Source organism: Pseudophryne corroboree, chromosome 3, assembly GCF_028390025.1.
Source record: "Pseudophryne corroboree isolate aPseCor3 chromosome 3, aPseCor3.hap2, whole genome shotgun sequence".
In the NCBI taxonomy this organism is placed as follows: Eukaryota; Metazoa; Chordata; class Amphibia; order Anura; family Myobatrachidae; genus Pseudophryne; species Pseudophryne corroboree.
This window is the reverse complement of record NC_086446.1, coordinates 698,976,191-698,998,031: the sequence shown is the minus strand read 5'-3', so window position 1 is coordinate 698,998,031 and position 21,841 is coordinate 698,976,191. Positions and strand designations below refer to the sequence as shown.

Sequence of the window (21,841 nt, the reverse complement as noted above, 5' to 3'; positions counted from 1 at the left end):
TGTTCTGCACGGTGTTTGGCGGTCTTCTGTCTACAAATGGGTGAGTAATCTCTTTCCTTTTTTCTTTCACCTACACCTTGACAAAGGGGTTGAATTCCCCGAAACGTTGGTGGGGCGCGGGTGCGCAATGTAACCGAGTGTCAATACAAACTTTTGAACTCAAGACCCTGAGTGCCGCAGTTTTTGTATCGTCTATCCAGTATCTATTCTGAGGGCACGGAATTTGCTGAGGGAGTTCCGGGCTTTAGGATAGAGAGAGATTTTATATATATATATATATATATATATATATATATATATATATATATATATATATATATATATATATATATATGGACAACACCACAATCACAACAGATCTAAAACACTTAAAATTAATATAAAACTACAATGAATCAAGTAAGAAGATTTTTCCTTATCTTTGGTATGAGGTAAATACAGGTCTTCCAACACGTTTCGTCACTTGGACTTCATCACAGGGTGGGTGTGGGTGTGTGTGTGTGTGTGTGTGTGTGTGTGTGTGTGTGTGTGTGTGTGTGTGTGTGTGTGTGTGTGTATATATATATATATATATATATGATTTTACTGTAGGTGTGGCAGATATAACATGTGCAGAGAGTTAGATTTGGGTGTGTTATAATGTTTCATGATAAATACTGGCTGCTTTATTTTTACACTGCAATTTAGATTTCAGTTTGAACACACCCCACCCAAATCGAAAACTGGACACACACTATACAATTATCTGGCAGATTATCTGTCAGATCTGGCTGGTTGAAATGAAAATCTGGTTATGGATGAGAGCAAATGACAATTGTCCATTTGTTCCCAAATACTGGAAACAGACAGTCATTCAGACAAATTGGTTAAAAACAACGGATTTTACCAATCTGAATGACCGTTTGTCTGTTTTCCAGTGTTTGGGAGCAAATAGTCGATTGTCATTTGATGTCATCCATTACCAGATTTTCATTTCAACCAGCCAGATAACCTGCCAGATAATTGTATAGTGTATGCCCAGTTTAGCTCTCTACACGTTACATCTGCCCCAACTGCAGTGCAACATGGTTTTACCCATTGGTGTGCTTTTTGGTTTTCGAACAACTATAGGGGTATATTCAATTGAAGTCGGATCCATTCCGACATTCATTTGTCGGAATGGATCCGACCTGGGCTATTCAATGCAATCTCAATTAGACTTTAAAAAAGTCGAATTGAGATGCGGGCGCTGAAACGGGGGAGAGCAGCGCTACAGCAGCGTAGCCGGAGGATGTGTCACAGGCAGCGTCCACCCGGCTCCAGCAAGCGAGGTCTCGCTTGCTGGAGCCGGGTGGACGCTGCAGTGAGCGGCGGGGCTGTGACATCCTCCGGCTACGCTGCCTGCTGCTGTAACGCTACTCTCCCCCGTCTGCCCGCGGCTCTCCCCCCATCTCTGCTCCCGCATCACAGCCGCCACTCACGGCAGCGTCCACCCGGCTCCTGCAAGCAAGGTCTCACTTACTGGAGCCGGGTGGACGCTGCTGTGAACGGCGGCTGTGACACATCCTCCGGCGCTGCTCTCCCCCGTCTGCCTGCAGCTCTCCTTCGTCTCTGCTCCAGCATCTCAATTCGACTTTTTTTTTTTTAAAGTCAAATTGAGATGGTCGAAAAGGGGCCAAAACCTGTTGGTTTTGGCCCAGTTTTCGACACAAGCATGCAAACCTGCAGCTATTCCGCCGATCCACGTGCTTTTCGACAAGTCGAATTCCTCAACTTGTCGAATAATTTGGTGTTAGACTGAATAGGTCGGAACTGCTTCAGACCTAAAAAATTCGAAAACTAACGCCTTTGAGAGACGGCAGCTTTCGACTTCAATTGAATATATCCCTACATCACCCCCTCAGTCCCTTAAGAGTCAGCAAAGAGAGTGGTCAGAGTGCCCATGAGAAAATCCTTCAGGAAATAAGGTAAAATATAAGAGCATGAAATGCACAAAACCCCTACCGACCCCTCCAGTAGTTCTGCAGCCACTTACCTGATCCACCGGCTCCTCCACTATAGAGACGCTGGATGCAGCAATCTGAAACTCTTCCTGCCGTCTCCTATACTGTTCTAGAAGAACATCCCTTGGTTTTGTCTTTATGAGTGAAGAGGGGCAAATATAGTCTTTCCTCTGAGGTGTGGTGCCTGGAACCAAAGAAATCGGTTTAGGTCACTGACATTTTAGTTCATATCACTACATATGCATTTGTGGTGTAGGACAAGTTTGAGCTTTAAAGATACTAATTGTACAAAATCACATAAGTGGGAATTCAAAGGCCATCGCTCCAAATATCCCATCTAAAGTGACGGGAGATCACAGGGGGCGATATACAATTCATGTCTCCTATCACATCCATTAGTGTTGGCTTTAGCCGCGTAAAGCGTACAAAACCAGACTAAACTAATGGGAGCGATCGGGAGCACAAACGGATCACTTAACACACATTACAGCTCGCCACCACCGGCATGTGCGAACTGAAAATAAGAATTTACTTACCGATAATTCTATTTCTCATAGTCCGTAGTGGATGCTGGGGACTCCGTAAGGACCATGGGGAATAGCGGCTCCGCAGGAGACTGGACACATCTAAAGAAAGCTTTAGGACTAACTGGTGTGCACTGGCTCCTCCCCCTATGACCCTCCTCCAAGCCTCAGTTAGGATACTGTGCCCGGACGAGCTTACACAATAAGGAAGGATTTTGAATCCCGGGTAAGACTCATACCAGCCACACCAATCACACCGTATAACCTGTGATCTGAACCCAGTTAACAGTATGATAACAGAGGAGCCTCTGAAAAGATGGCTCAACAATAATAACCTGATTTTTGTAACAATAACTATGTACAAGTATTGCAGACAATCCGCACTTGGGATGGGCGCCCAGCATCCACTACGGACTATGAGAAATAGAATTATCGGTAAGTAAATTCTTATTTTCTCTAACGTCCTAAGTGGATGCTGGGGACTCTGTAAGGACCATGGGGATTATACCAAAGCTCCCAAACAGGCGGGAGTGTGCGGATGACTCTGCAGCACCGAATGAGAGAACTCCAGGTCCTCCTCAGCCAGGGTATCAAATTTGTAGAATTTAGCAAACGTGTTTGCCCCTGACCAAGTAGCTGCTCGGCAAAGTTGTAAAGCCGAGACCCCTCGGGCAGATGCCCAAGATGAGCCCACTTTCCTTGTGGAACGGGCTTTTACAGATTTTAGCTGTGGCAGGCCTGCCACAGAATGTGCAAGCTGAATTGTACTACAAATCCAACGAGCAATAGTCTGCTTAGAAGCAGGAGCACCCAGCTTGTTGGGTGCATACAGGATAAACAGCGAGTCAGATTTCCTGACTCCAGCCGTCCTGGAAACATATTTTCAGGGCCCTGACAACACCCAGCAACTTGGATTCTTCCAAGTCCCTAGTAGCCGCAGGCATCACCAATAGGTTGGTTCAGGTGAAAACGCTGGAACCACCTTAGGGAGAAACTGAGGACGAGTCCTCAATTCCGCCCTGTCCGAATGGAAAATCAGATAAGGGCTTTTACAGGATAAAGCCGCCAATTCTGACACGCGCCTGGCCCAGGCCAGGGCCAACAGCATGACCACTTTCCATGTGAGATATTTTAACTCCACAGATTTAAGTGGTTCAAACCAATGTGACTTTTGGAACCCAAACTACATTGAGATCCCAAATTGCCACTGGAGGCACAAAAGGAGGCTGTATATGCAGTACCCCTTTTATAAACGTCTAAACTTCAGGGACTGAAGCTAGTTCTTTTTTGGAAGAAAATTGACAGGGCCGAAATCTGAACCTTAATGGACCCCAATTTCAGGCCCATAGACACTCCTGTTTGCAGGAACTGTAGGAATCGACCCAGTTGAATTTCCTCCGTTGGGCCTTACTGGCCTCGCACTACGCAACATATTTTCGCCAATTGCGGTGATCATGTTTTTGCGGTTACATCCTTCCTGGCTTTAGATCAGGATATGGATGACTTCATCCGGAATGCCTTTTTTCCTTCAGGATCCGGTGTTCAACCGGCATGCCGTCAAACGCAGCCGCGGTAAGTCTTGGAACAGACAGGGTCCTTGCTGGAGCAGGTCCCTTCTTAGAGGTAGAGGCCACGGATCCTCCGTGAGCATCTCTTGAAGTTCCGGTTACCAAGTCCTTCTTGGCCAATCCGGAGCCACGAATATAGTGCTTTCTCCTCTCCATCTTATCAATCTCAGTACCATGGGTATGAGAGGCAGAGGAGGGAACACACACTGACTGGTACACCCACGGTGTTACCAGAGCGTCTACAGCTATTGCCTGAGGGTCTCTTGACCTGGCACAATACCTGTCGAGTTTTTTAATCATGTGGACGACTTCTGGGTGAAGTCCCCACTCTCCCGGGTGGAGGTCGTGCTGAGGAAGTCTGCTTCCCAGTTGTCCACTCCCGGAATGAATACTGTTGACAGTGCTATCACATGATTTTCCGCCCAGCGAAGAATCCCTGCAGCTTCTGCCATTGCCCTCCTGCTTCTTGTGCCACCCTGTCTGTTTACGTGGGTGACTGCCATGATGTTGTCCGACTGGATCAACACCGGCTGACCTTGAAGCAGAGGTCTTGCTAAGCTTAGAGCATTGTAAATGGCCCTTAGCTTAGGATATTAATGTGAAGTGATGTATCCAGGCTTGACCCTAAGCCCTGGATATTCCTTCCCTGTGTGACTGCTCTCCAGCCTCGCAGGCTGGCATCTGTGGTCACCAGGACCCAGTCCTGAATGCCGAATCTGCGGCCCTCTAGAAGATGAGCACTCTGCAACCACCACAGGATGGATACCCTTGTCCTTGGTGACAGGGTTATCCGCTGATGCATCTGAAAATGCGACCCGGACCATTTGTCCAGTAGGTTCCACTGGAAAGTTCTTGCGTGGAATCTGCCGAATGGGATTGCTTCGTAGGAAGCCACCATTTTTACCCAGAACCCTTGTGCATTGATGCACTGAGACTTGGTTTGGTTTTAGGAGGTTCCTGACTAGCTCGGATAACTCCCTGGCTTTCTCTTCCGGGAGAAACACCTTTTTTCTGGACTGTGTCCAGGAACATCCCTAGGAAACAGAAGACAAGTCGTCGGAACCAGCTGCGATTTTGGAATATTGAGAATCCAATCGTGCTGCCGCAACACTACCTGAGATAGTGCTACACCGACTTCCAACTGTTCCCTGGATCTTACCCTTATCAGGGAATCGTACAAGTAAGGGATAACTAAAATTTCCTTCCTTCAAAGGGATATCATTTCGGCCATTACCTTGGTAAAGACCCGGGGTGCCGTGGACCATCCCTACGGCAGCGTCTGAACTGATAGTGACAGTTCTGTACCATAACCTGAGGTACCCTTGGTGAGAAGGGTAAATTTTGACATGAAGGTAAGCATCCTTGATGTCCCGAGACATCATGTAGTCCCCTTCTTCCAGGTTCGCAATCACTGCTCTGAGTGACTCAATCTTGAATTTGAACCTCTGTATGTAAGTGTTCAAAGATTTTAGATTTAGAATCTGTCTCACCGAGCCGTCTGGCTTCGGTACCACAATAGTGTGGAATAATACCCCGTTCCCTGTTGCAGGAGGGGTACCTTGATTATCACCTGCTGGGAATACAGCTTGTGAATGGCTTCCAAAACTGCCTCCCTGTCAGAGGGAGACGTCGGTAAAGCCGACTTTTGGAAAACGGCTAGGGGGAGACGTCTCGAATTCCAATATGTACCCTTGAGATATTACCTGAAGGATCCAGGGGTCTACTTGCGAGTGAGCCCACTGCGCACTGAAATTCATTGAGAACGGGCCCCCACCGTGCCTGAGCTTGTAAGGCCCTAGCGTCATACTGAGGGCTTGGCAGAGGCGGGAAAGGGTTTCTGTTCCTGGGAACTGGCTAATCTCTTTAGCCTTTTTCCTCTCCCTCTGTCACGAGCAGAAAAGAGGAACCTTTTGTCCGCTTGCCAACAAAGGACTGCGCCTGATAATACGGCGTCTTATCTTGAGAGGCGACCTGGGGTACAAACGTGGATTTCCCAGTTGTTGCCGTGGCCACCAGGTCTAAAAGACCGACCCCAAATGTCCCCTTTCAAAGGCAATACTTCCAAATGCCGTTTGGAATCCGCATCACCTGACCATTTTACTGGTAGAATTGGACAACGCACTTATACTTGATGCCAGTCGGCAAATATTCCGCTGTGCATCATGCATATATAGATATGCATCTTTTAAATGCTCTATAGGCAATAATATACTATCCTTATCTAGGATATCTATATTTCCAGTCAGGGAATCCGACCATGCCAACCCAGCACTGCACCTCCAGGCTGAGGCGATTGCTGGTCGCAGTATAACACCAGTATGTGTGTGAATACATTTTTGGATACCCTCCTGCTTTCTATCAGCAGGATCCTTAAGGGCGGCCATCTCATGAGAGGGTAGAGCCCTTGTTCTTACAAGCGTGTGAGCGCCTTATCCCCCCTAGGGGGTGTTTCCCAACGCACCCTAACCTCTGGCGGGAAAGGGTATACAGCCAATACTTAAGAAATTATCAATTGTTATCGGGGGGAAACCCACGCATCATCACACACCTCATTTTATTTCTCAGATTCAGGAAAACCACAGGTAGTTTTTCCCTCACCGAACATAATACCCCTTTTTGGTGGTACTCGTATTATCAGAAATGTATAAAACATTTTCCATTGTCTCAATCATGTAACGTGTGGCCCTACTGGAAATCACGGTTGTCTCTTCACCGTCGACACAGGAGTCAGTATCCGTGTCGGCGTCTGTATCTGCCATCTGAGGTAACGGGCGCTTTAGAGCCCCTGACGGCCTATGAGACGTCTGGACAGGCACAAGCTGAGTAGCCGGCTGTCTCATGTCAACCACTGTTTTTTTATACAGAGCTGACACTGTCACGTAATTTTCAACAGTACATCCACTCAGGTGTCGACCCCCTAGGTGGTGACATCACTGTTACAGACACTCTGCTCCGTCTCCACATCATTTTTCTCCTCATACATGTCGACACAAACGTACCAGCACACACACAGGGAATGCTCTGATAGAGGACAGGACCCCACTAGCCCTTTGGGGAGACAGAGGGAGAGTATGCCAGCACACATCAGAGCGCTATATATATATATATATATATATATATATATATATATATATATATATATATATATATATATATATATATATATATATACACATACATACATACAGGGATAACCTTATATAAGTGTTTTTCCCCTTATAGCTGCTGTATGTTTTAATACTGCGCCTAATTAGTGCCCCCCTCTCTTTTTTTAACCCTTTCTTGACTGCAGGGAAGAGCCAGGGAGCTTCCCTCCAACTGAGCTGTGAGGGAAAATGGCGCCAGTGTGCTGAGGAGATAAGGCCGCCGGAAAGGGGGCGGAGCCTATCTCCCGTTTTTCTGTATATTCTGGCAGGGGTTAAATGCATCCATATAGCCCAGGAGCTATATGTGATGTATTTTTTGCCATGTAAGGTATTTTTATCATGTTTTATTGCGTCTCAGGGCGCCCCCCCCAGCGCCCTGCACCCTCAGTGACCGGAGTATTTAGTGTGCTGAGAGCAATGGCGCACAGCTGCAGTGCTGTGCGCTACCTTATTGAAGACAGGAACGTCTTCTGCCGCCGATTTTTCCGGACCTCTTCGCTCTTCTGGCTCTGTAAGGGGGCCGGCGGCGCGGCTCCGGGACCCATCCAGGCTGGGCCTGTGATCGTCCCTCTGGAGCTAATGTCCAGTAGCCAAGAAGCCCAATCCACTCTGCACGCAGGTGAGTTCGCTTCTTCTCCCCTTAGTCCCTCGATGCAGTGAGCCTGTTGCCAGCAGGTCTCACTGAAAATAACAAACCTAAACTAAAACTTTCACTAAGAAACTCAGGAGAGCCCCTAGTGTGCACCCTTCTCGTCGGGCACAGAAATCTAACTGAGGCTTGGAGGAGGGTCATAGGGGGAGGAGCCAGTGCACACCAGTTAGTCCTAAAGCTTTCTTTAGATGTGCCCAGTCTCCTGCGGAGCCGCTATTCCCCATGGTCCTTACGGAGTCCCCAGCATCCACTTAGGACGTTCGAGAAATGTAGACGCGGACAGCGTCTAAACGGAGCTACATTAGAACAGCTCCGTTTGACGCTCTAGTGGCTGCCGGCCAGAAACATCTGAATTTGTTCCATAGTGTCTCACCTGTAGGGATGTCGTTTTTCAACTCTTCTGTAATGTAAAAGTAAACTTTATTCAGGCCAGTCTGTGCCTGCTCTTGGAGCTCCAGCTTCTGCTCTCCAATCTTTTCTTTATCATCTTTGACCTGTACCATCAAATTGGATAACGCTTTGTATTCTCCTGCACTCTGCTGGGTCACCATCTCTGTAACCCGCACAACCGAGGAGCTACAGCTGTCTTCTATGTCCTGGTGAGAATACAGTACAACGGTTATTACAACAGAACTATTAAAAAAATATAACCTATTCAAAAAAGCTCATGGTACTTTACAGACCAAGTTAGGCCAAATATGTATAAGTTGTAAGTGGGCAATTGAGAAGCTTTAGACGGTTGAAGCCATCACATGAACTTAGGGCTAGATTTATTAAAGCTTCAAGAGATTAAGTGGACTGAAACTACCATCCAATCAGCTCCTGTCACTTTACAGGCTGTGGTTGGAAAAGGACAGGAGCCGATTGGTTTGAACTTTATTTCACTCCACTTTATTTCCATGATTTGATAAATCCCCCGCTTAGTCTTGAGTAAGGAAACTGGCAGTCCAGATGTAAAACTATATACTTACTTTTTGGTGGCGCTGAATCCGCGTTTTGGTCATTTGTAAGTAGCTCTCCTGCTGTTCAGAGATGGAAGCCATTTTGTTGCTAGTGATTTCCCACCAGTTCTCGGTTTCCTGAGAAACAGTTGTGATACTACTGCTCAGCTTCTCACACTGCCTTGTGGATTCTTCTACGGTGCTGATGTTTGACTCTGCCAGTTGTCTAATCTCACTCGCTACGTCTCCACACCAGTCCCCAAATACCTGGTGATGGGTGGAAGCACGCTCAATGGCTTCTGAGGTAACACTGCAATAAGAATCAATTGTGAAATAGGGCTCCGAGTGAGGGCCACAGAGCAGTTTCTCTCCTCAGGCTGCATTTCACATATTTTAGTGGGGAATCCAAAAATGTAACAATATTTTTTCAAAAACTCTTAATTACAAAGTGTTATGTCCAGGTCTCATTTTAGAGTATGATAGCTCCAAGATATGGAGGTCTATTTATCATTGGTGACAAAGGAGCTCAATTATTTGCGTGTAATGATCCCATCAGATGCGACCACACCAGGCTGGGCTTTCCCTTTCAGAAAGCCCACTGTCCAGAAGTTACCACTCTCAGAAGGTCCACACGCTTCAGGGTTCCCTCCCACAGTGCCTGCCATGCAGCCGCTTACTGCTGATTGGGCACACCTCTTACAGACCAAAAGAGAACATAAATGGTTCTTACTTATCGAGATCCTGCTGCAAGGAGCCAGATGATTTCTTTAGGGTCTCTCTTTTAGCTTGAAGTCCCTTAAAGCTCTGATGTGTTTTCATGGAGAGTAGATTCAGCTGGTTTTGTAACATGTTCACTCCCTAATTAAAACAAGATATTACAAAGTCAGGATTCAAATTAAAAACTTTAGCAAAAAACATGTCTACATGAAGGAACAACCTCAAACTTTGAAATTCCTGTATGTTGTTTAAGTTGAAGTCCTGAGGGATAAAACTTTCCTTTACAGATGATTTAGAATTTGCTTTCTAGGCTCACAATATTAAGCAGAGTTGCTACTTGTTCAGACCACATGCAAGTATTTAACAGCCCCCTACACAGTCCATAGCTCTGATGATTGTATTTGATTTTGTCCTTGAAACGGTCTATTAGCCTCAAACGAATACATTTAACTAAATGTAAGGGTAACGAGCATGCAAAGGGCAAATTCAGGGAGAAATCAATCACAATGATAGCATATACAGTAGTTATAAGCAGAGCCTCACCCATAGTTTTCACAATTATAAAACAAACTAAATTCTGATCAGTTCTGCCAATTGTGGACTCACCTTGTTGGCACTAACCTACAGAGGACTCTGCTGCTGTTACAGACATACAGCTCACGCCTGCAGTTTAGAATTACGGCAGCAATCCCATAAGTCATTGTGTTTTATAGACAGAATAAAAACTTGTAGCGTTCATTAGGTCTTATTAGTGTAACTTTAAGGCATGAACATTTGTGACAGTTATACACTACCAGAAAACAAAAAAACAAAAAAAAACTTAGCTGGCAGCCGAGTACAAATGTTATTTAACAGGAACTAAAAACCAGACTGAACCAAAGAAGTAATCCAACTGAAATTAGAAGCATGAGACACCAACGGTACAGGATTCTAGTGACAACACAAACACTATATTGGGTCAGCCAGAAAAAAGGACTGCACTACTGTGCATAGGCTATGGACGGATAAAACAAAATCTATTTGCTCGGATTGATTTTAGTAATCACATGTTCACTCCATTCATTGTATGGTCCCTAAATGAACATTACTTTAATACGATAATTCCATCCCAGCAGTACTAAACATAATTGCGTGCACGATGTCCTCGGTCAGCATTGTGGATATATGTGGGTACCTCTGAATGTAGAGTCTCAGCAGCCTGTATTTCCTCTTCCAGAAGCTGACATTCTGACTGAAGACTGGACAGGGCAGACGTGGAGTCCAGACGCAATTTGTGCAGCATCATAGAGTGATCGGTGAAAAACACATTCATTTCTTCTTTATGGGAATTCACCTATAGGCAAAAAGCGTGATAATGTACAAAACCAAGACACTGCAAACTCAGAACATATTGTAAGCATTATGTATGCTCCAAATTTCATAGCAAGTTATAAGAATGTCCCAGTTTTGTGATGCTTCACTTTCATCCTCTTGCCCGGTGGATTTTCAGCAAAATTAAAATGGTTGGATTAAGCAAATTAAACATGTATTTCTGCCTAGTTCAGCCCTCAAGAACTATATACCAACTGACAAGGCAGTGAGCTGTCCGTTATGCAGGACTAGACAAATCCCAGGTGCCGGGTAGCCATGGCCCCTAGATTTTTCTGCCTGGCTACCAGATTATGCAGGTGAAGAAGCAGATCCTCATCAGCCCCAGCGGAGATTCATGGGTGTGTCTGTACTGCAGCAGCCATTTCATGTACTGTGCTGATTGTCTGTCCCAGCCTGTCCATTCCAGTCTGCAGTCTTCAATTACGGCTGCATAGAAAGTCTTTGCGTGGCCAGGGATTGAAGCTTTGGAGGGGGTTGTGATGTGGCCACAGGGAGGGGGGACTATTTGCTCGGTGGATTGCTGCGAAGGGCTGGTATGCCTGGGCCCTTAGTTGTGTGGCCATGGGGATGGTTTGCCTGGGGGTGTTCAGGTTTATTTTATTTGTTTATATATATATATTTTTTTTTGGGGGGGGGGCAGACGACAACAGTGGACTGACTCCTACACTTTAGAAACATTTGTCATGCCCTGGTTATGGCAATACTCCCTTACTTCGCTCGAATATTCCACCACTGTCTTGCTGGGTGTTTCTTCAGTGACAACTTCCAGCTTGGCAGTTTAAATGTTAGCCTATACCCACCAAGCAAAAAATTTTTAAAAACTCAATTAAGACCAAGATTAGTTGTGTAAAACCACTAACGTCCTGAACTGGATTTCTGTCCTTATGGTTAAAAGTCTCTCACCATCCATTTGGATTAGCGCTATACCTTAGGAAAAGAGGGTCGCTATTGCTGGAGTCAGGCATGAAACAAAAATCATGGAGTTATGCAATTTTCCCCGCCAGAAATCCTGTTTCTTTAGCAAAGCCCATATCTAAACTCTAACAATAACCAAAACAAAAAGGAGAGTGATTATGGTGTCGCCCAAATGACTTACAAAAGACAAAACAAAAAAACCACCACGACTTTACAGTAAGAACAAAAATCCTTTTTTCTCTAGCATCCACCTAGGGGGTGTTCCAAAGCTGCCCACAGGGAAGGGTCAATCTCCGTAGTAGTTTCACGTAACACTAAACACACACAAGTAGCATCTTTTGACTTAAAAGCTTACATTTTGTTATGGTATGGACAGAGGCCCAAATCACAATCTGGCACAGGAACAGCTCCATGCCCTGGCGACATGAGCAGTGATCTGATCAGGGAGAGCCTTAGCAAAGCAGACCTGGTGAATTGTAGCCTTTGTCCATCATACAGACAGTTTGGAAATAGGCCAGCCGCTTTTGTGATACTCAGATAAGATCAAGAGAGTCAGTCTTACAGAAGAATGAAGACCACAGACTTGCACTCCCCTCACTGGGAGTTCCTGACTGAATCAGCACTGGTTGGTTTCGAAGCAGAGGCTCCGCTTGACTCAGGGCGTTGTCTGCACATCAATATCCTGGAACTAAGGGCCGTATACAAGTCTCCTGACTTGACCACAGCCCCTGGAAGTTTCTTCCCTGAGTGACTGCCCCCCATCCTCGGAGGCTTAGATCCGTGGTCACCAGGACCCAGTCCTGTATGCCGAACCTGCGGCCCTCGAGTAGGTGAGCACTTTGTAGCCACCACAGAAGAGACACCCTGGCCCTGGGGGACAGGGTGATCAGCCAATACATCTGAAGATGCGATCCGGACCACTTGTCCAACAGATCCCACTGAAAGATCCTCGCATGGAACCTGCCGAAGGGAATGGCTTCGTATGACGCCACCATCTTTCCCAGGACTCGCGTGCAGTGATGCACCAATGCTTGTTTTGGTTTTAGGTGGGTTCTGACCAGAGTCACGAGCTTCGAGACTTTTCCTCCGGGAGAAACACCTTTTTCTGGCTTGTGTCCAGAATCATGCCCAGGAAGGGCAGACGCGTCGTAGGAATCAGCTGCGACTTTGGAATATTCAGAATCCAGCCGTGCTGTCGCAACACTTCCTGAGAGTGTGCTACGCTGATCAGCAACCACTCCCTGGACCTCGCCTTTATGAGGAGATCGTCCAAGTATGGGATAATTGTATCCCCTTGCTTTCGAAGGAGCACCATCATTTCCGCCATCACCTTGGTAAATATTCTCAGTGCCGTGGACAGGCCAAACGGCAACGTCTGGAATTGGTAATGACAGTCCTGTACCACAAACCTGAGGTACTCCTGATGAGGTGGATAAATGGGGACATGCAAGTACGCATCCTTGATGTCCAGAGACACCATAAAATCCCCTTCCTCAGGCTTGCAATGACCGCTCTGAGCGATTCCATCTTGAACTTGAATTTCTTCAGATAAATGTTCAGGGATTTTAAATTCAAAATGGGTCTGACCGAACCATCCGGTTTCGGTACCACAAACATAGTGGAATAGTAACCTATTCCCTGTTGAAGGAGGGGAACCTTCACCACCACCTGCTGGAGATATAGCTTGTGAATTGCTGCCAACACTACCTCCCTTTCCATGGGGAAAGCTGGCAAGGCCGATTTTAGGTAACGGTGAGGGGGCGTCACCTCGAATTCCAGCTTGTATCCCTGAGACACAATTTGTATAGCCCAAGGATCCACCCGTGAGCGAACCCACTGGTGGCTGAAATTTCGGAGACGCGCCCCCACCGCTCCTGGCTCAGGCTGTGGAGCCCCAGCGTCATGCAGTGGATTTAGTGGAAGCCGGGGAGGACTTTTGTTCCTGGGAACTAGCTGCATGGTGCAGCTTTTTTCCTCTACCCCTGCCTCTGGCAAGAAAGGATGCACCTCTGACTTTCTTGCTTTTTTGTGAACGAAAAGGACTGCATTTGGTAATACGGTGCCTTCTTTGGCTGTGAGGGAATATATGGCAAGAAATTTGACTTCCCAGCCGTAGCTGTGGAAACTAGGTCCGAGAGACCGTCCCCAAACAATTCCTCACCCTTATAAGGTAACACCTCCATGTGTTTTTTTTTTTTTTTTTTTATTAGAGTCGGCATCACCTGTCCATTGCAGAGTCCATAGGACCCTTCTGGCAGAAATCGACATTGCGTTTATTCTAGAGCCCAGCAGGCAAATGTCCCTCTGGGCATCCCGCATATATAGGACAGCGTCTTTGATATGCCCTACGGTCAGTAACATAGTCTCCCTGTCCAGGGTATCTATCTCCTCAGACAGAGTATCTGTCCATGCTGCTACAGCACTACACATCCAGGCCGAAGCAATTGCTGGCCTCAGAAGAGTACCAGAATGTGTATAAACAGACTTCAGGATACCTTCCTGCTTCCTATCCGCAGGATCCTTTAGGGCGGCCGTATCCTGTGACGGCAGGGCCACCTTCTTAGATAAGCGTGTCAACGCTTTGTCTACCCTAGGGGAGGATTCCCAGCGTAACCTTTCCATTGGCGGGAAAGGATACGCCATAAGTAATCTTTTGGAAACCAGTACTTTCCTATCAGGGGAATCCCACGCTTTTTCACATAACTCATTTAATTCATGTGAAGGGGGAAAAGTCACTTCTTGCTTTTTCTCCCCAAACATATAAACCCTCGTCAGGGACAGGGTTTTCCTCCGATATGTGCAATACATCCTTCATTGCTATAATCATGTATCGGATGGCTTTAGTCATTTTAGGCTGCAACTTTGCATCATCGTCATCGATACTGGAGTCAGAATCCGTGTCGACATCTGTGTCAAACAACTGGGATAGTGTGCGCTTTTGAAACCCTGACGGCCCTTGAGCTGTAGAATCAGACATGGGTTGAGACCCTGACTGAATATCCAACCTTTTATGCAAGGAGCTTACGTTATCATTTAACACCTTCCACATATCCATCCAATCAGGTGTCGGCGCCGGCGACACCACATTCACTTGCACTTGTTCTGCCTCCACGTAACCGTCCTCATCAAACATGTCGACACAAACGTACCGACACACCGCACACCCCCCAGCGCAATATAACCCAGGGATTACACAGTAACTTAGTGTTTACCCAGTAGCTGCTGTTTATGATAATTTGCGCCTAAATTTATGTGCCCCCCCTCTTTTTACCCTTTTTCTACCTTGATACTGCAGGGGAGAGCCTGGGGAGCTTCCTCTCAGCGGAGCTGTGGAGAAAAAATGGCGCCGGTTAGTGCTGAGGAAGAAGGCCCCGCCCCCTCAGCGGCGGGCTTCTGTCCCGGGTCTGTGTACATAAAATGGCGGGGGCTCGTACATATACACAGTGCCCAGCTGTATATATGTGTCTTTTTGCCAAGAGGTATCCTAATTGCTGCCCAGGGCGCCCCCCCCTGCGCCCTGCACCCTACAGTGACCGGAGTGTGTGGGTAGTGTGGGCGCAATGGCGCACAGCTGCAGTGCTGTGCACTACCTCATGTTTAGACAGGAGTCTTCTGCCGCCGATTTCGATGTCTTCTTGCGGCTTCTGACTTCTGGCTCTGCGAGGGGGACGGCGGCGCGGCTCCGGGAACGGACGACCAAGGTTAAGATCCTGTGTTCGAACCCTCTGGAGCTAATGGTGTCCAGTAGCCTAAGAAGCGCAACCTAGCCGCAGTTAGTAGGTTTGCTTCTCTCCCCTCAGTCCCTCGTAGCAGAGAGTCTGTTGCCAGCAGAAGCTCTCTGAAAATAAAAAAACCTAACTAAAATACTTTATTAGCAAGCTCAGGAGAGCTCACTAAAAGCACCCAGCTCTGGCCGGGCACAGATTCTAACTGAGGTCTTGAGGAGGGGCATAGAGGGAGGAGCCAGTGCACACCAGGTAGTACTAAATCTTTCTTTAGAGTGCCCAGTCTCCTGCGGAGCCCGTCTATTCCCCATGGTCCTTACGGAGTCCCCAGCATCCACTAAGACGTTCGAGAAATAGACGTTATGGTAAGAACTTACCGTTGATAACGTGATTTCTCTTATGTCCACAGGTATCCACAGGATAACATTGGGATATGGTTGAGCGACAGCAGAAATGGCACCAACACGGTCACGAGCTTTCTGGCCTCCCAGGATGCATCGGGGCCTCACCATATAGTCCAGCCCACTGACTCAGTCAGATCAGTTCTCTCCACAGTGATTTAGGCAGGAGCATCAGGTAGAGACCTGTTAGGCGATAAGAACACACATGCACACCCTTCCATACAAGAAGGAAGAGGTTTAGTGATTGTCTAGATCCTCAAATCAGGTGCGTCAGGGTGGGATACCTGTGGACATAAGAGAAATCACGTTATCAACGGTAAGTTCTTACCATAACGTCTATTTCTCTGGCTGGGTCCACAGGATAACATTGGGATTCCCAGAGCCAAATTTTAGTGGTGGGGACGCTCCTGATTACACAGGACCACCCTTCGTCCGAAGTCTGCGTCATGAGAGGCAAAAGTATCCAAGGCATAATGTCTTATGTATGGGTTTATGGAAGACCATGTTGCTGCCTTACATATCTGTTCTGCTGAAGCACCCTGTTGTGCTGCCCATGAAGGACCTACCTTACGAGTAGAGTGTACAGAGACATTAGCCGGAGTAGGGAGATCTGCATGAGAATAAACTTTTATCATTCGGAGCCATCTCGCCAGCGTCTGTTTACTAGCAGGCCATCCTCTTCTATGGAATCCGTAGAGGATGAAGAGAGAATCTGTTTTTCTGATGGCACTAGTACGATCTATGTAGATTCTTAAAGCTGGGACTACGTACAGCGACGCTTCTCCCGCAGATAGTCCCGGTACCTGAAAAGCTGGGACTACAATCTCTTCATTCAGGTGAAACTTTGAAACCACCTTTGGAAGATAATTAGATCTCGTTCTGAGAACTGCTCTGTCTGGAAAAAAAAACTTAGGAGACTTATACGATAATACTCCTAAATCTGACACTCTTCTGGCTGACGCCATTGCCAGTAGGAAAAGCACTTTAGCCGTTAGCCATTTAAGTTCTGCTCTCTTAAGCGGTTCAAACGGAGGACCCTGGAGAAATTTAAGAACTAAATTCAAATCCCAGGGAGCTGCAGGAGGAACAAATGGAGGTTGAATATGTACAACTCCCTGAAAGAAAGTACGTACATCCTGTAAATCAGCAATCTTCCGCTGAAACCATACAGTTAATGCTGATACTTCAACTGTCAAGAAAGCCACTTTCAAACCTTGATCCAATCCTGCTTGAAGGAAATCCAAAATCCTGGATACTTTAAAAGATCTTGGATTCAAATTTTTTCCAGTACACCAATGAATATAGGCTTGCCATATTCTATGATACACACGAGCTGAAGAAGGCTTTCTTGCTCTAAGCATAGTTTGGATTACTTGTTTTGAAAATCCTCTCGCTTGTAAGATAGAGGTTTCAACAGCCACGCCGTCAAAGACAGGTGATCCAGATGACTGTGGCAACAAGGACCCTGCATTAGCAGATCTGAAAGTTGAGGGAGCAGTATAGGTGCTTCCACGGACATCCTCAGTAGATCTGTGTACCAATGCCTTCTTGGCCAAGCTGGAGCTATTAGAATTATTACTCCCTTTGCTTGCTTTATTTTTCTCACTACTCTGAGTAACAGATATTGGAGGGAACAGATACGCCAGATGAAATTTCCATACTACTGACAGTGCGTCTACAAGTACCGCTCCTGGGTCCCTTGTTCTCGATCCGTACCATGGAACTTTGTTGTTTAGACGAGACACCATGAGATCTCTCTCTGGTAGACCCCATCTGTTCACTAGTGTCTGAAACACTTCTGGGTGTAATGCCCATTCGGTTTCCTGAATGGTATGTCGACTGATAAAATCCGCTTCCCAGTTCAGAACACCTGGGACAAACACTGCTGACAATGCTGGGAGATGGAGTTCTGCCCATCTTAGAATGGGAGTTACTTCCTCCATCAGTCTCCTGCTGTGAGTTCCTCCTTAATGATTGAGGTACACTACTGCTGTCGCATTGTCTGAGAAAATCTGGACTTGCCTTCCTTGCAGACTGTCCTTTGCCTGAACTAGAGCCAAGTAAATGGCCCTTATTTCCAACAGATTTATCGGCAGGCGACTTTCCCTTGCGGTCCATTTTCCCTGGAACCAAAGACTTCCGAGTACTGCACTTGCAGGCTGGCATCTGTTGTCAGGACTTGCCATTCTTTAATCCAAAATGGTCTCCCCTTGTTTAAATGGTCTGTCTGTAGCCACCACGCTAGAGACCTTTTTACGTTTGCTGGAAACTTTATCATCTGCTTTTTTATCGTCTGATGATTTCCGTTCCATTTGGTCAGAATAAGGTGCTGCAAAAGGTGTGGAGTGGAATTGCGCATATTCCACCATGTCGAAGGTTGATACCATTAGACCCAACAGTCGCATTGCTGTATGGACTGACATTGTCTGGGCGTGCAACGCTTCCTGAGCCATGACCTGCACTTTGACTATCTTTTTCTCTGGTAAGAGAACTTTCTGTAGGTCTGAATCCAATATGGCCCCCAAATGAACCATCCGCTGTGACTGCTTCAGAGACTACTTTTCCCAATTTATGAGCCAACCGTGTCTCTGTAAACAAACTATTGTCTGTTGAAGACGGCTCAGAAGCAAATCTTGCGAATGTGCTAAGATTAACAGGTCGTCGAGGTATGGGAATATTCTTATCCCCCGTTTGCGCAGACAAGCTGCCATAACCACCATGATCTTAATAAAACACCCTGGGTCCTGTTGCTAGCCCGAAGGGCAAGGCTTGGAACTGAAAATGTTCCTGGAGGATGGAAACCTGAGGTAACACCGATGAGACAGTGCTATAGGCACATGTAGGTAAGCATCCCGTACATCCAGAGATACCATGTAATCTCCCGGTTCCATAGCCAACATTATGGAGCGTAACGTCTCCATGTGGAACTTTGGGATCCAAATGTATTTGTTTAACATTTTTAGATTGAGAATTGGTCGATATGACCCATTTGGCTTCTGGATCAGAAATAGATTGGAGTAAAACCCCTGTCCCCTTTGTGATGGAGGTACTGGGACAATCACACCTGACTGCAGTAATTTTTGGATTGCTTCTTGCAGAGCATTGGCCTTCGACTCTATACGAGACGGGCTGGTGCAAAAAAATCTTTGAGGAGGCTGCCTCCTGAATGGGAACCCATACGCCTGAGATATCACCTTCTGCACCCAAGCATCTGTTGTTGACTGTTGCCATATGTGTGCAAAATGAAGGAGTCTGCCCCCAACCCTGGAATCCTCCAGGTGGAGGCCCGTCTCTTCAGGCTGATGGTTTCTGTTCAGGCTTGGAAGCTGGCTTTTTGCTAGCCCACTGCTTCCTACCCCTGGTTTTGAACTAGGGTTGCTTAGACTCCTTTTTAGCTTTCGCTTTGCCTTGCCAACGAAATGAGTGAAACTTTGAACCCTTGGACTTAGGGTTATAAGTAGCCGGAAATCTTACCTTCTTTGACTCAGCCTCTGATTCTAGGATATCAGATAATGGTTTCCCAAACAATATATTACCAATGAAAGGCAATGCTTCAAATTCTTTCTTGGATTCCGCATCTGCCTTCCAGGTACGTAGCCAAACTGCTCTTGCAAGCGGCTACTGTCAAGGCTGAAGCTTTAGAAGCAACTGTACCCATATCAATTGCTGCTTCTTCCAAATATTAGGCAGATTGTCTTAAACGGCTTAAATGATACTCTTGCTCCCTAGGAGAAAAGATGTCACTCTAGTTCCTCTATCCATTCGCCCATTGCCTTTGCTACCCAGGCCAAAGCCATAGCAGGTCTTACCACTGCTCTTACTAGAGAAAATAAATTTTTCAAAAAGCTATCTACCCTTCTGTCTGTGACATCATTTAGTGAGGTAGATGACAATGGTAAAGCAGATTTATGCACAAGTCGCAGAACATGTGCATCTACTTTTGGAGGAACTTCTCTTTTCGAACAATCCGCAGCTGGAAATGGATAATAAGAATTCCATTTTTTCGGAATCTTATATTTCTTACTGGGCGTCGCCCAAGACTCATCCATCATTTCCGTCAGCTCAACTGACGCTGGGAATTCAGTTTTCACTGATTTTGTTTGTTTAAACACAGGTGCTTTAGATTTTAACACTGTCTTGGCTGGCTCTTCCAAAGAGAGAACATCCGTCACAGCATTAATAAGTTCAGCTACATCCTCTGAACTAAAACTCTGCGACTGATAATCATACGGAGTATTTGAATATACTGTATCATCTGTTGTATCATCTTGTGTAGTCTGCCACATAGACGTATCCGTCTTCGTCTTACCTGTCCCTTGGTTGCTTGTAGAGGCTACTGGAACCAAGCCGTAGGAAGGGAGCTGCATGTATGGGTTAATAGTGTAACCTAACCCTTGAGGTGGTGCTACCGGAGCTGACCTGTCCGCTATTGAAGATAGAGTCTTTGCGAACACATTCCATGGTGGCTCTGTTGGTGGTTGAACCAACTCCTGTTTTTTTTACTTTGCTGAAAAGCAAAACAGTTTGCACACAAGCCCTCATTAGTGACTAATTGGTCCATACCAATTAACCCTGTCTTACAAGATAAGCATGTTAGGGATGTAGGAGTGCTTGATAAATTCTCCTCGTCACTTTTGCCGCTCACAGACATGGTAATCTGTTAATGACTACACAATTTGTGACTGAAAATCACCTTTGAGTATATAGAAGTGAGATCAATCTGACCACAGTGCACCTGAATTAAGGGTCAGAACAGGACTGACATTACACAGAGAAGTCAGCACACATACTAGCAGTCGGTCACATGTTAAAGCATTAGACACTATCATATGAGAATACAACCCCCATTACAACGTATAAATAAGTAGGAAAATTGTACTTCTGTTTTTAACTGGTTCTTTTTCAACATAACATGCAGAAAACACAGTAATATACAGATCCCTTATGCAATATGTACTAAAAATTAACAATTCATACTAACAAGTAGAGAGAATTTTTAGTACTGTATACCCTTCCTCTGTAGAGCAGGATACAGGCAGACTCACCACACTTCCATATCCAAGCAAATGCACTCGTAGGACGCTGAGTGGATTTAGACGCTACTGATGTACACTACTGCTCCTGATAACAGACACAGTCGCTCACTGATGGACACGGACGCTCAGCGACTTCCACGTGTATGCAGACGCTAAGGCCTGCGACTCAGTCTAGGCGGGATCTCTAGTGTACACAACCACAGCGTCTAAGCTGCAACAGAGTACCCTCATGGTAGCATCTGAGCCGGAAGTGAGGTCATTCAGTTCATGGACGGGAGACATGCGGAAACTGGTCATGAACTAGGAGGAGGGGCGGCCTGGAGAGCGTCAGAATCGCCCTGTTGACTTAAACTCTAAGAATCGCAGCCTCTACCTAGTCCTGGCGCCTATGATCCCTGGAGCGTAGCGCTGTCACACTCGAGATGTTCGGCGCATCAACACACTGTTTGTAGTCTCCACCAAATCAGTGTAGCAGTGTCCGGACCCCCTTAGTAAGAGGAAATCCATAGACTTACCATCCCCCCCCATGCTCCGGCTACAGCCTGGTTACGTCTGCTGGACCTGCTAGACCATCCGACAGACGCCCGTCGAGACGGCACTATTACCGTGAAGGTAAGCGTTGTTGGAGCGTCTTTTTCCAGTATGCGTGTAGGACGCCGTTAGGAAAAGTCGCTCAAAACAAGTAAGTCTATAAAAATAAAATAAAAGCTTCAGGCTGCTTTAACAGCAGCCCTGTGACCATGCGGCTTCCTGCCGCACCAAGCAAAAAACTGATCTGACTGAGTCAGTGGGCAGGACTATATGGTGAGGCCCCGGTGCATCCTGAGAGGCCAGAAAGCTTGTGACCGTGTTGGTGCAATTTC

At 46.4% G+C, this 21,841-nt stretch overlaps 1 protein-coding gene across 3 annotated transcripts in view; it reads right to left on the bottom strand.

The window, feature by feature from the left end:
• Nucleotides 1-21,841, bottom strand: part of KIF11 (kinesin family member 11) — a 143,843-nt gene that overhangs the window by 14,993 nt on the left and 107,009 nt on the right. For all 3 annotated transcript variants that reach the window (XM_063962050.1, XM_063962049.1, XM_063962048.1), the window contains exons 17-21: nucleotides 10,705-10,863; nucleotides 9,544-9,671; nucleotides 8,844-9,123; nucleotides 8,246-8,468; nucleotides 2,015-2,166 (exon numbers count right to left, since the gene is read on the bottom strand). In XM_063962050.1, coding sequence (XP_063818120.1) covers nucleotides 2,015-2,166; nucleotides 8,246-8,468; nucleotides 8,844-9,123; nucleotides 9,544-9,671; nucleotides 10,705-10,863 — 942 coding nt within the window. The remainder of the gene's footprint in view (nucleotides 1-2,014; nucleotides 2,167-8,245; nucleotides 8,469-8,843; nucleotides 9,124-9,543; nucleotides 9,672-10,704; nucleotides 10,864-21,841) is intronic.